The sequence below is a fragment of the Triturus cristatus genome, chromosome 4_2 (genome assembly GCF_964204655.1).
Source record: "Triturus cristatus chromosome 4_2, aTriCri1.1, whole genome shotgun sequence".
NCBI lineage: Eukaryota > Metazoa > Chordata > Amphibia > Caudata > Salamandridae > Triturus > Triturus cristatus.
This window is the reverse complement of record NC_140586.1, coordinates 195,961,378-195,979,631: the sequence shown is the minus strand read 5'-3', so window position 1 is coordinate 195,979,631 and position 18,254 is coordinate 195,961,378. Positions and strand designations below refer to the sequence as shown.

The 18,254-nt window shown below is 46.1% G+C and overlaps 1 protein-coding gene across 1 annotated transcript in view; it reads left to right on the top strand.

The window, feature by feature from the left end:
- The window catches only part of RRP7A (ribosomal RNA processing 7 homolog A), a 72,221-nt gene extending 54,819 nt beyond the window's left edge, over window positions 1-17,402 (top strand). Inside the window, exon 7 of the mRNA XM_085600066.1 lies at window positions 17,210-17,402. Coding sequence (XP_085456192.1) covers window positions 17,210-17,295 — 86 coding nt within the window. The 3' untranslated portion in view covers window positions 17,296-17,402. The remainder of the gene's footprint in view (window positions 1-17,209) is intronic.
- The last annotated feature ends 852 nt before the right edge of the window (window positions 17,403-18,254 follow it).

Below are 18,254 nucleotides of genomic sequence, written 5' to 3'. Positions count from 1 at the left end.
AGCAGCACATGCGCGCTGCTAGGCTCGACCTTAAAAAAGCAACATTCATCACAGAAAAGACAGCAAGAATATTTTTCTTATTGTGGTAAATGCAAAAGACATGGCATTGGTTGTTCAGGCAGAATGTTTTGCTTAAGAATGACAGAGGGACAGCTATTTGAGGTGCTATTTCAAATGTTTTACATGTTGGGAGAGCAGGGAAAGGTAACAACTGGAAGCATAGGGAATTTTCTGATTTGCATGAGCATAATGTGACTAGAAGAATACTCCTTTTCCATTGTGCCATAATGAGGCTCTAAACCGTTCCCAATAGATGGTGTTGAAGACCTCTTTTCCATAAGGTTGTTATCTGTACACAGTGGTTTAACGGTACAAATTCTTTAGCCTTTTGGGTGCAAGATAGCACAGCATTATTCATCTGATGAATCCCTATGTTGTACAGTTTGGGAGTCTTATGTTCCGCTGTATTTGCCTCTCTGCAACCTCATTAATCGCTTTTTCCATTTCACAAGTCCATTGCCATTCCGGTTGTTATAGATTAGCTTTCCTTTCATTTAAAATGGAAAATGGTGTAATTTAACACTCTTGTTGTGTCATATACCATCATAAACCTTTCTTGGGGGACAACCTGCTAGTAGCTGCTTCCTTGTTAGGTGGTTGTATAACCCAAAGTGTGATTTGGGCGAATTGGAGCCTGTCATGGTCTGTGACTTTAAAACATTCATGGAATGTAAAAGATATTTTAATCTGGCCTGTAACAAATACGTCCTTTAAGGTGTGACAGCCCCTTGTCGCCACCCCACAGAACTCTCTCCTTCTGAGCCGATGAGAAGTACGGCTTATAATAAATGGTGAGACTTTCTCTCAGACCTATTCTATCCCAAATATCTGTTTGAGTTTTAGTAATATCGAAATATATAAATTTTGGTGGTTAGGGTCTTTCTCCAGTCATGCAGCATCCCAAAGTGCTTAACTCCATAATGCTCGCTCTGTGTGAATCCACCACTACGTGATGCGCCAGTGGGAAACCTGCCAGTACTACAAAATATCTGGTCAAACTAGTTTCTCAACCCCCTACTCTTGTGGTGCCATTAACACCTTCCTATTAATATGTCTACAGGGTTTTTAGTGACTCAGGGATATAAGCGCACTGCTATGTGAACGCACTATTAGTAATGATCGTATGAGTAGGTACATGTACGGTGCTGCCGGGTAAGGGGATATTCCCTAAAACCCCTAGATGTGTGTGGGGTAAAACCCTACACAATTCAATGAAAATATAAGTCCTGGGCACACGTAAACAAGGTGTCAATCAAGTGACAATATTAGAAAATTCAAAGAAATGTCAATGTTCATCTCCAGTGTGTTGAATCCTGTTTTTATTATTCAAACGAACAAAGGAAAACCAGCCGACACGTGTTTCGTCGCCATGGGAGTGATCCGCGACTTCCTCAGGGCTGTGGGATAGCAATATTAGTAATGGTACGAATGCTTTGCCGGTGATAATTCCAAGTCGGCTGATGAGGGTGTTTCAAGGGTGAGATGGACAGATGTCCGAAATCAAAACGTAGAAAGCTGGTAGCAGTTAAGTCTACAGCTAAAATGCTGTGGTATCTCACTGCAGTGTAATTAGACATGTAAGCACAATAGCGGCGTGCTACGGAAATCCGGTACACAGAGAGTAATCTATCCAAGTAAAAAGCAAAATGTTTCCAATATATTTTTTTATGCCCCACGCAGGCTCCTTTTTAGGTCAAAACTACAGGCAGCACGCATGCGCTGCTCTGCTCTGTGAAGCACGCTGTATTCTCTCTCTTGGCTTTGAACACACCCGCGACTTTGCACTGGTTGCTTGGTCTTTCGCAAAATGTGAGGCCATGCCAAGCATCTTTAAAAGGTCTGTTTTTGTAAATGTCTTAACCAAATAAGGTACAATGTACTTTAAAATAAACTATGCATACAAATACTCCATCAAGCCCACACACTGTGCCAAGGAGGCCTGGCTGGCCAACCAGCATAGGATCTACCAATGGGGCGATAAGTCTAGCCAAATGCTCCATAGGCTCTGCCAGGCTAGGGTGGCCCCGACGCAGGTACCCCTTTTGCGGTCGCCTTCAGGGGTTACATGTACATCCCCAGAGGAGGTTGTTCAGGCCTTAGCTGACTTTTACGCGGCTTTATATGAAGTACGGGAGGTTATTTCCGAACCCCTCATAGATGCCTTTCTAGTGGTTATCTTTCCCCGCCGCTTATCGGACGAACAGCGCGAGGCCTTAGAGGAGCCTATCTCGTTGGAGGAACTGCGGTCAGCTCTCTCCAACGTCCACCCTGGCCGTGCGCCGGGCCCGAACAGGTTCCCATGTTATTTTCTGCGGCCTCATCTAGAGACTCTGGGGCCTCATTTACTTGAGGTGATTCATGACACCTCGGAGCAGCGTATTCTCCCTCCGGACTGGAGACACGCGGAAGTTTTTGTGTTTCTAAAACCGGCCGTCCACCGGATGACACGGGATCCTACATCCTACCGCCCCATCTCTCTGCTAAACTTCGAGCCCAAACTGCTAGGGAAAATTCTGGCGGACCGCCTCCGCACCTGTATACGGGAGTTGGTACACCTCGACCAGTCGGGCTTCATGCCACAGCGCTCCACCAGACATAATATCAGATGAGTACATAACGCGGTGGCGGAGGCTCACCGTCTGGGACGTCCTGCTGCTGTCCTGTTGGCCGATATCGATAAGGCGTTTGATTCATTAAGCTGGACATACCTTTTTAAGCTTTTGGAGGCGGTCAACTTGGGCCCCCAATATCGGGCCTACGTGCAATTGCTTTATACGGACCTCACTGCATCGTTCCGAGTGGCTGGCCATTGCTCTGCCCCCTATCCCCATTAGGAGGGGCACATGGCAGGGTTGTCCGCTTTCTCCATTGCTGTTCGCACTGGCTATCGAGCCCCTGGCTGCCTGGGTCCGCTTGGACTCTGGTTTAAGGGGTCTTTACGCGTTTGATGCCTTGTTTTTCATGTCGGATCCATGGTTCTCCGGGCCCCAAGTGCTGCAGATTCTGAGGGTTTTCGGGGAGACATCCTGACTCTGCGCTAACCCTTCCAAATCCATTTTGTTTCCGATTTGCGGGGACCAGCGGTCTCAGGCGTGGGCCTCGCGGCTGGTGGTTGCGGATTCCGGCTTCCGGTACCTTGGGACAGTTATTACGCGATGCCCCCATGAGGCGTGGTCGCAGAACATTGCGCCGCTGCTGCCTGCGTTCAGGATGAGACGGCGGTGTGGTCCCAGCTCCCTCTCTCGTTGTATGGCAGATTGGCCATTTTCAAAATGGTGTCTTTGCCTCGCCTGCTCTATAGGCTGCAAAACTACCCCTTTTCAATTCCCCCTTCCTGGTTTCGTCAAATGACTGCTCTACTCAATAGGTTTCTCTGGGGAAGTGGAGTGGTCCGGGTTGCACTTTCGACCTGTATTCAATCTACCTACTGTGGGGGGGGGATAGCTGCGGCAGATGTACAGGCGTATTATCAGGCTTCGCATCTCTTGGTGATAAATGACTGGTGGTACTGCTCGCAATCCGACCCAGCGTATGCTGTGGAACGCCTCTTCATGGCCGAAACCCCGCTACTTCACTTTTTATACAGTTCCTCGCCTCTGATGGACCTCCCCCCGGCATGTAGGACAACCATTCAGATTTGGAGGCGAGCGATCTGACAGATGAGATGGTGGGGCAAGCTCACCGGGGCTACGCCTCTGTGGCACGGCACACACCTTCGGCAAGTCGTGGCCTTGGCAGGTTTTCGCAGGTGGGATGACATTGGGATCTGTGTTGGGGGACTTTATGTTGGGATCCACACTCAAATCCTTTCAGCAACTTCAGGCCGATTTCGACCTCCACAAAACGCAATTTCACAGGTATTTGCAACTTCGACATGCTCTATCCCCTTTGATAAGAGACATCACAAATCTCCCGGAGTTTCATCCGCTGGAGGGCCGGCTGCTCATGGGGGACTTGGGAGCCCATAAGATCCGTCAAATTTATCAAACATTGACTACTCACTCCATGACCACTTTACACCGAACCCGGGCAGCGTGGGAGGCTGATGTGCCCATACTGACGGATGATGACTGGACTAAGGCACAGGCGAGCCCCAGATACTCTGCGGTTTCTGCCCGCTATCGTCTGATCCAGTTCAAATATCTCCACAGGGTTTACTATACACGTTTACGTCTCTACAAGATGGGGGCTGTCCAGTCCCCTATGTGCCTACGTTGTGATTCTGAGGAGGGGTTGTTTCTCCACACGGTGTGGACCTGTACGGCTCTGCAACACTCTGGTTGGGCATAAGATCCTGTTTGGGGCAGGTGCTGGCCTGGTGCATTCCTGCCGACCCCCGTTCGATACTCCTACACAGTACTGAAGACATCGGGGGGGGGGAAACAGATATAAACGGCATTTATTGTTTCTAGGGCTTACACTAGCGAAACGCAATATTGCACAACAGTCGCATCCAGCATTGGTACCTGGAAGAAAGCAATGGACAGGTGCCTGTCCGCTGAAGTTGCAGTATTTCAGGCTAGGGGTTGTCCACAAAAACACAAAAAGATATGGGCAAGATGGGCCGCGTATCGTGGCATAGACCTGTCACTTCTGGGGTCAGTAGCTCCCTCTGAACCAATAGATAGGTTGGTTGTGAGCAATTCACCGCTATATGACAATGGTGTAGTGTAGAGGTACAAGGGGCAAGATTGCAATACAATTACATGATAATGTAATGATGATGTATGGTGCGTGGTTGGGGGAAGAGGAGGGGGGTTAGGGTCTGCTGTTCTGCAGACTTCGCTGGGGATGATATATGGTGCCTTGCTAATGTATAATGTTTTCTTACATGCTTGATGCTCGCTGGGCTTGTCCGAATGGTACCTTGAAAACCAATAAAATTTGTTTAAAAATAAAAAATAAACTATGCATCAATTATGCTAATCTCAGAACACTGTGTGTTCTGGCTAGACTAGACACAACCTGGTCGTCATATGCATATAATTTACCAAGGACGGTCAATCAATTATTTTAATGCACAATGATTGTTGCTTCACTGAGAGTGACTCCTGCATTATTGGAACTGTTATTGCCAGATAGCTTAATACATTCCTCAGGGAATCTTTTCATAAGACACGCTGCACATCTTTGGTATGCTTCCGGCTCCCACTGGCATGCCTTAAGCCCCCTAAGATCTGCAGGAAACCCCAGATCTGCCCTAGGCACGGTCTGGGCCCCCTGAACTAATTTCTCCATGACGGCCTCTCAAGCATTGATGGCAGCACAGGCGCCAGACCAGGAACTGCAATCTATCGTACTGTCCTAATCCAAGCCGGCTTCAGCTTGAACTTGACCTGGGACACGTCCAGATCTTGATATTCTGCAGCCTATAATTAATCTGTCAAACTCGGATAGGATTCATGCAGACACACTCTGACATTACACCAATTTTGTGGCTCTGATCAGAGCCAGTCTTAAGGAGAGGATATTCGTGCAGACGGGGAAGAGTTTGCCTCTGTACTGGGGTGAATGTATGACATTGTTATACATTCTGTTCATCAACTGTTGTTTTTGTAAGAGTTTGCCTTAATCCTATGAGGACAACTGGTACATGGGCCTACGGGGTGCCAGTGGGTTGGACACCTGATACTGTGTTGGTTTCTTTCCTTGGACCAGCAACAGATGACAGTAATTCTTTTGACACTGTGGAGGGTTGCTGAGGTTCTTGGTCTCTACCTCCCAACTATGGAGGTAAAGCTGAATGTGTCAATAGACGTACGGATGCTTGGCGAAGCACTGACTGACCCTCTTTTGCCAGTCAATGAAGCCCTTGAGACACTGTGTGACACTTGGCCTAAATTATATTCCGGCCCTCCAGTCAACTGACAAGTCGCCAGCTGCCATAAATCTTCTCCAGTCGACCTGGATATCTTAACTCTTCATTCAGCCCCTGAAAAGTCTGGCGGTGGAGTTGTACACCAGTACAATGACCACTTAACTCCTTCCCAACCACTCCTCCTGAATGGAAGTCAAAACGGGTGCATACATTTGGTCGGCGTATATAGTTTTCACCCAGCCTCTTTGTTTTTTAGGTTGGTTAATGCAAGCTCCGTGTGTGTGCGCGATTGCTACATCCAATCGCTAAGGGACATGGTGGGTGAGATATTACCTGTGGTCCCAGACAACTTACATGCTTCCTTAACCCAGACCATTCAAGATGGTCGGGATACGTCAAAATTCATCAACCCCACAGGCCTGGATGCCACAGATTGTCTCTGTGGGGTTATTGGAACCACCATGGTGCTTTGATGCCCTACAAGGGCGGAGCTGATCCCAATCCTCCACCCACACCATCCTGGAGGATGCAGGATCAGACACTTTCTCCAGGGGTTGCAATACATTACAACTGACTGATGGGTCTTGCTGATTGTCCAACAGGGCTACACCGTGCCATTCTTTTTCAGTCTGCCTACATCAGACCATTCTCAGAGGACCATATGTCCGTTTCATGTGAGGAAATGCAGGCTCTCTTGGTGAAAGGAGCCTTAGAGAAGGTGCCGGCCTTGGAAGTAGGGATTGGGTGCTATTACTGCTAATTCTTTCTACAAAACGAGGACGAGGCCTCCACTGTATTCTAGATCTTCACTCTCTGTGCCTTCCTGTGCAAGGATCAATTCAAAATGCTCACCCATGCCCAGGTTTTCTGTCATGGAGACTAAAAAGTGGTGCTGGAACCGCAGGATTCTTATTTTCATATCACCATCCTGCGGGCCCACAGACTGTACCTGTGGTTCATAGTGAGTGAAAACAACTTTCTTTGTACCCTGCTCTTTTTTGGCTTCACCAGTGCCCCTGGGACGCGCTCAAAAGTGATGGCAGTGGTTGTTTCCCATCTTCGGAGGTTGGTGGGCCAGTCTTCCCCCGTCTCACCGACTGGCTGGTGAAGGCAGGCTTGTCACAGTTAGTTACAGATCACCTTCAGACAACGGCAAACCTCTTGACATCATTGGGGTTGTCGGTCAACCTGCCAAAATCACACCTGACTCCTTCACAGAGCCTCCCCTTTATCGGAGCTATCCTGTATATGATGCTCTTACAAGCCTCCTTTTCTCTGGGCCAGTGAGTCCAGTACATTCAAGCTATGATCCCAATGTTTCAGCCATGTCCTGGAATTCAGTGAGGATGGTTCTGAGGCTTCTTGCCCTACTAGCATCCTGCTCGCTGATCATGCCAGATGGCCCATGCAAGCTTTGCAATAAGATCAGAAGCTTCAGTTGGCCCAGAATCGAGGGTGTTGCTGGAGACTGCTTAAGATTTGCAATGGTGACTGCTCAACCACAGCTCAACCACAGTTGGACCAGCGGCAGACCTCTTTCCCTACTCCAACCAGAGTTGACAGTGGTGATGGATGCATTGCTATTGACTTCTTGAGGTCATCTGAGAGAGCTAGAGACAGAGGACTCTGGTATCCAAAAGAGACCCACTTCTGCATCAATTGCTGGAGTTGCGGGCAGTTAGCTTGATGTTGAAAGTCTTCCTGCCCTTCATCAAGGGACGGCTGGTGCAGAATTTTATCGACCACACCATCGCTATGTGGTACTGCAACAAGTAAGGTAGGGCTGGGTGCTTGGTCCCATGTTAATTGTTCTTTGGGGTTGGGAATTTTCCTGATGGTACACCACCTGACAGGATCTTCAAATGCGAGAGCAGACTAAGTCAACCAGCTTAACCTAGCAGGTCATAAATGGCAATTAAAACCAGAGTGCCAAAGCCATCTTCCGACAATGGGAAGAACCCTGACTTGATCTTAGTCACTGCTTGAGAATGTGCAGTGTCAGCTATTTTGTGTGCTGGATGCATTCCACCTTGTGGAGTAGGGGACCCCTGTATGCTTTCCTGCTGCTACCTATCCTGGCCTGCGTTCTGAAGAAGATCGGGAACAACTGGGCCGAAGTCATTCTAGTGTATCTGGATTGGACCAGGAGTGTGTGGTACCTGGATCTTCTAGGATTGATCATCTGTCCTCTGATCAGGCTGAGGTCTTGGGAGAACCTCTTGTGGCAGCAGTAGGACAGGGTTTAGCACCAAGCCTGCGCAACCTGCTCTTCCGTGTGTGGAGATTGAGTAGCAACAGTTGATTTCCCCTTGATCTTCCTCTGAGGTGGTCGATTTCATTTTGGCAGCCAGGTGCCTTTCAATGAAATCTGGGTATGCAGGGTGCTTGGACAAATTTGTGGCTCGTTGTAGGCAAAACTATCAGATGTGTTTGCTTTGTTTTTGACCCATTAAGTTCTTGCTCTGTGTATAGTTATGGGTTACTTGTCTGCCCTTGTGGCTTTTTAAAAAGATTGCCAGACCAAGAGCCCTTGCTCAAATCATCCGTTGTGTTGTGTTTTCTGAAAGGTTTACAGCAGATGTTCTATCTAAGCCCTTTGATGCCCCAGTAAAACTTAAATCTGATTCTCACTTTTCTGATGTGTACCTCTGTTGAGCCAGTTCAGTTTTCCATTGCGTCTGTTCATTTTTAAAAATTCCTTTCAGGGTAATGATAACATCTACAGGCTTGTTGAGTGAACTTCAGGCCCTTACGGTCCAGCTTCCCTATACCATCTTTTTTCTGGACATACGGGTGTTAAGGAACCAAGCTGCTTTTCTCCCAAAGGTGTTGATGCCTCTTTATCTTGGACAAGCTTTCACCCTTCCGACCTTCTTTGTCCAGACTCATCCCTTGAAAGAGGAAGAGAGTATTCTTTGTTTAGAACCCAAAGGGCGAGGAAGATGGCGACTGACTGACATCGCCGCGAGGAGGCTCTGCCGAGTCTCCCCTGACGAGACGGCTTTTTGAGATGCGGAGGCGCTCGTAATGATCTTATCAAGCAGCAGTAGCTGTAGTTGCAGCAGTTATACACTACGGATCAAAACGGAAGTTTTTGAGTAAGGAGTTGGAAAAGAAAAAGAAAAATGCGACAAGGAAACGGGCTTACTTTGAACTTAACCCTGCTCCGTTTCATTGTTGTAGTCTATCCCTACCGTGAGGACGCAGCGGCTCGAGGATCATGGATGAGAGACGACCTGCGTGATACCCTGGTTCAGCGCGGGAGCGGAAGGCGGCTTCACCGGCGGTCTGATCGCGGTTTGGAGCGGAGAAGTCTTGCCCAGGAGTTGCGTGACATTCGTCCTGGGAGCAGAGCAGGAATAAGGCGCAGGAGCAGCACTGTGATTATCGGGCGCACTCAGCACATCCAGTTCATCCAATGCACCTCTCGACGAACTGACCAAGTAAGGATGACAGGCAAGGGGGGGAGAATAGGCAAAGGAAAGCCCGCCCTGGTACCTATTCAATCAACACAGACAAACTCCTCACTAGCACCTACTCGGCTAGGGAAGAGGACTGATGATGTTTGCACGAAATACAAAAATCGGGGTGAGAAGGGTGACTGGGATGGTGATGGTGATGTTGTGTGCAAGAACCCTGAAGAGAAAAATCTAACCTCTAACTCTGTGGGGAAAAGAGGCAGCACACGAACACTTAAGGAGGTTATTGGTTCACAACCTCTAATCTCCAGTAGTTTTGCGGTGGCAAGTGGGCCTATAAACACTGTATTAATCGACAAGCAGGATCATACCACCTTAGCCGGCTCCATTATTCCTACTACTCCTATTTCTGATGGCACTAATCAAACAGTTATAGCCCTTACTAAGGTACCAGTGGTCCCGGCAGCAATTGACATCAATAGCACAATTACTAACTCCTGGTGGCCCCCGGCCCTGGGCACCGCTCCCAAACCGACGGACCATGCACACAACCTGGGCTTCATCCTGGACTCCTCCGTGACAATGACCAGACAAGTCAACGCCGTCTCATCCTCGTGCTACAACACCCTGCTCATGCTCCGCAAGATCTTCAGATGGATCCCCACGGAAACCAGGAAGACCGTCACCCAGGCACTCGTCACCAGCCGACTGGACTACGGGAACATCCTCTACGCCGGAACCACAGCGAAACTCCAAAAAAGACTCCAACGCATCCAGAACGCCTCCGCCCGACTCATCCTCGACATCCCCCCGACACAGCCACATCACCGGACACCTGAGAGACCTGCACTGGCTCCCCGTTAGCAAGAGAATCACGTTCAGACTCCTCACCCACGCACACAAGGCTCTCCACGACCTGGGCCCCAAGTACCTCAACGACCGCATGACCTTCTACACGCCCACCCGACAGCTACGATCGACCGGCCACGCGCTCGCCACCGTACCACGCATCCGCAGAGCCACCACCGGAGGAAGCTCCTTCTCCTACCTGGCAGCCAAGACGTGGAACTCCCTCCCCACCCACCTTCGGCGAACCCAAGACCATCTTGCCTTCAGGAAGCAGCTCAAGACCTGGCTGTTCGAGCAGTAACTTTCCCCTCCCCCAGCGGCTTGAGACCCTCCCGGGTGAGTAGTGCGCTATACAAATGACGTGATTGATTGATTGACTATGCCCACCCCTAGTGATCTTAAGGATACTACCGGCTGCGCCATTCTTCCCCCGCCCGTATCTTACGGCAATCAGACACTTATAGGTTGGAGTCAAAAAAGCCTGATAATCAAGATAAATTCTAATCGTTAACAGAGGACTCCGATATGTCTGATATTAGTATCTCTTCATCAAGTGGGGAGGAGGACAAGAAGTGGTATAGTAGTCCTAATACTGATACCCAAGGAACAAAAACAGGCATCAAGAAACTACCTAAAAGGAGAAGTAGAGGCCTGGCGCAAAGAGGCGCTGATATATCTGGAAACGAGTGCTAGGGAGCTGAAATGGGACTATAACAACACTCCTCTCACCCTAACCCCAGCTGCCATCACGGTGGAGGGAATTCCGTCAAGTAATATTTCCCAAGATACCAAGCAAGTGGGAGATAATGGTGATCCAAAAGGCGAGCCTGCCCTAGCAGTTATCCTACAATCCATCGGAAGCTTCCAGGATGAAGTTAAGTCAGATAATCGAAGATCCCGCATGGCAGCTAAAAAACTACAAGGGGCGGTTAGAAAGGTTGGAAAAACCTGTGCTGATATAGCGGATCGAATGGCTATGGTGGAAGGAAGGACGGAACAGCTTGAAAAGGAGGTGTCTACACTCCAGAAGCATCAAGAGGAACATGAGGTAGTGGTAAAAGATTTGATGTGGAAAATGGAGGAGCAAGAAAATCGACAGACGCAACAACCTTCGCTTCTTGGGAATTCCACAAGGGGCCGAGAAGGATGATCCCAGGAAGTTTATGATCAACTTATTGAGAGGGGCATTTCCAGAGCTACAGTCATGGGATCTGGATAGGGAAATTCAAAGAGTTCATAGATTCCCCCTCTTTCCTGGAAAACATAAAACACCCTCGTGCCATGCTCTTGTTCTTTGGGAACTTCCTCCTTCGTCAAATCTTCTTTGATCTGGCTCGACCAACAAAGAAACGAACATTCGAGGGAATAACATTCTTTACTAGACCAGATTTTGCTCACGCCACAGTGGAGCGCAGGTGGAGGCTTCGACAGCTCTTTGACCCATTTCAAAAACTAGGGGCTGAAGTATACCTGCAGAACCCTGCCAGGCTGAAAATTATTTTCAAGGGAGTCGTACACAGCTTTATATCTGAAATCCAGGCGCAGTAATATCTTGAACAGCTTTCGAAACAAGACTAATTTGAGTTGTGATTGATAAACTCCTTTTTTTTTTTTTTTACAAGGAGGACGCTTTTCAACCATGTGTTTAATTATAGCTATATTAATTTACTGCTATTATGGTCATTGCGTTGCTGGGCTCAACGGCTCAGCGGCTCAGCAGATTCCCTTTCTGATATGATGTGCTTTGCTGATGTTTAATAAGGATATATCCTCTTGGGGTTCTGTTTCTTTTTCTTCTTTTTCTCTTGTTTTAGGTGTAGGTGCCAGGTAACCTCAATAAGTGGTGGGGGGGTGGGTGGGTGGGGGGGGGGCAGTGTGGGACAGACAGGACAAATGCACGAAAATCAAAAAAACAAAAAAGGGGCGGTTTTGGATTTGGATTACCTTAATATAACAAGATGGGTTTGCTAAGAATTTTATCGATGAATGTCTCCGGCCTGAATGATATCAAGAAAAGACAGATGGTGGCGAGGGTCTTCAAACTTGGGGTACAAACATTGTCTGTCTACAAGAGACGCACATTGAAGGGTCACAGTTGCACATTTTAAACACACTACGATACCGATTGATATGCGCTACATCACAAGGGGCCAGGGTAAGAGGGGTTGCCATTTTAGCTAAAGGAATTGGGTTTACATTTAACCATTCTAAAGCTGATAAATTTGGTCGTTGGGCGATCGCAGAATGTCAATATGGGGACGGGCAAAAGTTCTCGCTATGTGCCATATATGGTAGCAATCATGATGAGCCTTCAGTTTTTGAAGAGATCTCAAATGAATTAATGCATCGGCCCTTGCCTCTAATACTTTGCGGGGATTTTAATATAAATCTCCCCAATAATTGGTCCCTAAAAGAACACTGGCATTACACCGGTCGTAAACCGAAAGTTTTTAAAGCATTAAGTCAAATGTGTAGTATTCACGGCTTAGTGGATGGCTGGCAGACCTCAAACCCTGTTGACCCTGGGTTCACATATTTTTCTAACCCTCATCTCTCCCATGCTAGATTGGACTATTTTTTTATTTCTAATTCAATTAAATCCAAGTGTCAGACTATGAAACTTCCCCGGATCCTATCGGATCATAACCCCCTTATCTGCTCCCTAGAAATCAGTAATCACAATTGCACACCTAACTCATGGACCTTTGAGAAATCTCTCCTCTTAGATGAGAATTATTGTAATCATATAAGGCAGTGGATTCCTAAATTTTTATCCGATAATGAGGGGAGTGCTTCAATTAGTACTATATGGGATACGTTAAAGGCCGGGATTCGTGGTGAGACTATGCAATACACTTTAAAGATTAATAAACAATCTAAAGAAGCCATGCAGCGTCTTCAAAATGAATTGAGGAAGACTGAAGAAGGTTTATTAACTATCACCTTGGGCAATAGGTTAGCTAGGAGTGAAGTAATCGAACAAGCACAATATCAAGTGGCAATCGCTAAAGCTCAAATTACAAATATTTTTACAGAAAAAGCAATAAAAAAGGCACTTGCCCAAAAAGAGAGGGTGTATGAAGTCAACGAACAAATTGGACATCAACTAGCCGTTCGTGTGAGGCAACAGGCTACCATAAACATAATCCGGGAAATTCAGGATTCCTTTGGAACCCAATTAGAGGACCCTAAACTTATAAGAAAGGCGTTCTGGCAATATTACCAAGATTTATACTCTGAAATGGGGGGGAACTGATCAGACTAGTATTGAGGATTACCTAAATAAATCCAGTCTAGTTAAATTTGAAGCTGAAGACGCAAATATATTCGAAGTCTCCCCTACAGAAGATGAAATTATCGGCATAATCAAAGACCTACCAAGAGGGAAAGCTACCGGGCTAGATTGTATTCATCGGAATTCTATGCACTTTTTTTAAATCAAATTAAAAATACTTTGGTTAATCTGATTATTCATATTTTTAAAGGAGGGCATCCCCCAGAGTCTTTGTCTCGGGCTAAAATAATCATTTTTCCTAAAAAAAAAAAAACTTTGTGTCAGCTCGGGTCATATCGCCCCATCACTCTTATCAATACTGACTCTAAAATGTATGCGAAAGTGCTAGCAAATAGACTAGCCCCCTTAATTCACAAGGTGATCGCTCCGAGCCAACATGGCTTTATCCCTGGTAGGTCTACCACCAACCACATCCATCGAGTAATCACCCTGTTTGATGGTATGGAAGTGGCAGGAGACCCTATGGCTCTTATTTTACTAGATGCAGAAAAAGCCTTTGATAGGGTCTCCAGGCACTTCCTATGGGCAGCTATGTCCAAAATAGGGATTCAGGGAGGCTACATTCAAGCAGTTAAAAAATTATATGTTAATCCTAAGGCTGTAGTGATGGTAAACGGTAGTCTAACAGAAGAGCTGACAATTGGGCGTGGAACACGGCAGTGTTGCCCCTGCTCACCGTTGCTCTTTGCAATTTATATATATTCTTTTATTAGACGATTCCTATAATCTCAAAAGGCTATCCTACTAAAACTCTGGCCTATGCGGATGACATTGCCATTGTGACCACCGATCCAAATTCGTCCATCTCCGCAATAGAAAATGAGGCGAAACAATTTGGAGGTGTATCGGGATATACACTCAATCAGGGGAAAACCCAGATCGTGCTAAATAAGAAATGTGTGACGAGGGGCTCGCGGGTGGTGGAAGAAGCCACTTATCTAGGAGTTTGCATTACATCTGATCTAGATAACTTGGTTAATACAAATTTGAAACCACTTACAACTGTAATTAAGAAAGATCTACAACGTTTGGATAACCTACATCTCTCTATCATTGGCAGAGTTAATGTGATTAAAATGGTATTCTTCCCTAAAATTCATTGTTCGTTCAGAGCAATTTGCTTAGAATTTTCCATACCCTGGCTTAAGTCGATGGAAGGGATATTCTCTAGCTTTATATGGGCATATTTACAACCACGGCGGGCCTATAAATTCCTTACTCTCCAGAAGGATCGGGGTGGGCAAGCTTTGCCAAATTTACAGGCGTACTACTGGGCAACCGTGCTATTATACAGTAAGGAATTGTTGCATAGTGACTCGGAAGGTCGGGTGGGGGAGGATCAGACACCCTATACACCTTCTACTTTTCAACTACTCCTAGGTAGCGAGAGTAGAGGGTACTGGTGGAAACATCTTCATGACAGCTACCACAAAAAAGTTAAACATAAAACATTACTTAGTGGATTCAAGGTTTGGAAAATTGTTGGGAAACTGCTCGGGATTGGAAGACTGTCATTCTATACACCTATAAAAAACAACCCAGATCTGCCCGAAATTTTTAATGACAAATATATCCATAAATGGCATAATAAAGGATTTACCCATTTAGGTTGCTTCTTCTCCTCTACCGGGGCATATTATTTTGAAGAATTAAAAAACAAATTTAGCTTAGATTGGCGGGATTTTTTTAAATACTTGCAAATTAGAGATTTTTTGTTACAGAAAATAAGACAGACAGTGGGGATGGTTAAGTATAAAATCAAGCTAGTAGACACATTGCTATCTGATATAAATAACACGATTGGGGGCATTTATTCTCACATTAATGCTTTATTTCCTGATGGTATGGAGAAAATTGCACAGAAATGGTTAGAGAAGGCTGAAATGGCCAACGAAGAGTTTAATTACGCTTACGAAATGTCACAAACAATTTTAATGTCAACCAAACTTAAAGCACAATTTTTTAAAACCTGCTTCTTCTTATACTACACACCGGATAGAATTGCAAAATGGGGCAATGGCCCGAGTTCTTGCTGCCCTAGATGTATGCTTTATAAGGCCGACTGTATACATATCTTTTCTACTTGTGCAGGACTAAAATTGGTCAAACAAGAGAGATGGAAATTTTTATCTACTATTTTGCATAACACTACTGTTCTATCCAGCGGGACTATTCTATTAGGGGCAATAGACCCTGGAAATTCCAGGGTAGGTCACGAACTTATCTTTATCGCCATGGCTGTTTTCAGGCTATGTATTGCCTCAGCATGGCGTGATAATTCTGCCCCCACTTTCCCACAATGGTTGGCTCGATTTCTGGCCGTCACTAATACCGAAATTGCAATTTATAAATGTAAAGGCATTAGGCGACGTAAAAAAGGGTTAAAAATTTGGTCCCCTCTAATTCTATGGCGACAGACTTCTGGCTTTCTGGACTGAATTGTTGGTTTAACTGGTAATCAGCTTTGGATACCTTAATATATATATTTTTTCTTTTCCGTCTTTTTCGATCAAAATGCATGATGTATAAATGTATGTACTCCTGTCTGTCCGGGAAGGGAGGAGGGTTGGGGGGAGCTGGGGGAAATTAAGGTTGTTGTTAAAAAATTTGAATAAAGATATTTTTAAAAAGAAAAAGAACCCAAAGGGCACTTCCGTTTTACATTTATTGCGCTCTGGAACATCGGGTGGATGATCAGCTCTTTGTGGGGATTTCTAAATTGAAGAAATGAACCATTTCCCGCTAGATAGTCCTCTGCAATAAAATCTGCTACGGACTGGCTAAGAAGCAGACTCCAGATGTCTAAGGGCTCACTCCTCTTAAGGACCAAGGTTGCTACCACTCAGTTGGCATGGGGAGTGCTGGGCTGGATATTTGTTAGGCTGCTACTTGGGCATCCGTGCAGAAGTTCACGCGGTACCAGTTGCTCAACAGCCATGACATTTTGCCCACTTGGTCCTGCAAGACTTTTTAATCTGAGCCATACCACAGACCCGTGATCTTAGCAGGTACTACTTTGGTATCTGTTCACCAGGTGATGAATCTCCAGTTAGAAGTAGCTATCAGAAGAACAAGTTACTCAGGGTGTGGATAAGCTCACAAGATGAGGAACCTTTAGTTAGAGTAAGTCCCAGAAAGAGCATTACCAAAAGTAAATAACTTGTCGTTCATGGTCCTGTTCAGTTTCACTAAATGGTACTCCCAGGTCATTCTTGCAATAAAACATGGCTTCCCCTGCTGTGCAGTTTTGTGTATTTCCAAAATTTGAGTAGATGGTAGTATATTTCTTGCTAAATTGATCTGCACTCAGTAAATGAGTTTCCTGGAGGAAAATAATATCCCGATACTGTTGTCGAAGAGAACTCCAGACTCCGGTTTGTTTGTTGGGAGACTTTAGGTCCCTTACATTTAAAGAGCTATTGCTGCCTTTTAAATAAGATCCTCTCTTGCTTCTCTGTAATGATGGCTCTCTTGCAGCCCTCTAATTAATGCTGCTCAACATCCTTCTATTGGTGCCTTTCATATTCTTATGAGGACCTCTTGTGCTCTTTGTGCCTACCGGGGTGCGCCTCTTGTGCTGCTCCACAACATGCACATCTACTGCTGTTCTCTGCCAACAGCCTAGTCTTTGGCTTGTTTGATGCCAATGAAGTAATCCTTTACTTTTGTTAAAAGGTTTATGAAAGCAACTGATGCTTGGACTTCAATTTTTTGTGTAGTCTGCTCTTTCCGACCACTAACTAATATTCTCATCTTCTCTGACTCTAGATCTGGCTCAGCTGCGAAGGAAGTTTGAGGAAGACAAGGAGAAGATCGCCATAATGCGGGCTCAGAGGAAGTTCCGGCCTTTCTGAGCTGCTGTGCAGCCATGAACATTGGGTTGGAGGGGCTTTGGGACTTTACATGGGCGAGCAGTAGGGAGGGTACTACCAATAAATACTTTTTCAACAAAACATAAAAACATATTTAATTTTAAAAAAAGTTTACTTTTCCCAGATCCCTTGGATGAATTGTTATCACGACTACACTCTACATACAGCCCCTTTATGTTCACCCTCCTGGTACCGTTGCCCCCTTGTCTACACCAGGCGGCTTTCTGTTCTTTCTTGTTTTTGCTGCTAGGGAGGCTGTACCATATAGTCGCTGATCACACTTAGATTTCTGTAACATTGACCAGGCACTGCCAGAAGAAGTGCACACTGTGTGGGCTGGACAGGAGAAACTTCACACTGCTCTGGTAGTGTTGCATTGACCAGGCACGGCAGAAGAAAACCCCCATGATAAGACACGGTAGCACCTACCTGGCAGCTGTGTTGCACTAACTGGATACTGCTTAAGGAACCACACTCCGCTGAGGTCATAGAGCCACTGATCGAGGAAGCTAGTGCTGTAAGTGCTGTAGGCTATAGTTACAGCAGAGTGAGCTTCCGCCAATAGTGCTAGGCCTGTACCATTGGACTTCAGTAGTGCTTGAAAAGTGCACTAGGACCCAGTCATGCAAACTTCCATCCCCTCTGCCCCCAGGCTTAAGTACAAACTCCTTTCTTAATTTGGGATTGGAGGCAGCACCTCTCCTTTTAGCCACAAATGTTGCTGTTCCTTGCTTTTAGGTTTGACTCTTTTTTGTTTTTAAAGGAACTTTTATTGCCGGGTACAAGCATAGCGCAATGCATCACTTTACATGCTGGAGTATAAGTACAGTTGGCTTTTAAAACTGGCACAAAGCCAGAGTAGCGGCGCACATGCGCTGTAGTGTCATTTATTCAATGGGGAGATGAGGGTAAGTCCGGACAACCTATCAACCACACAAGGA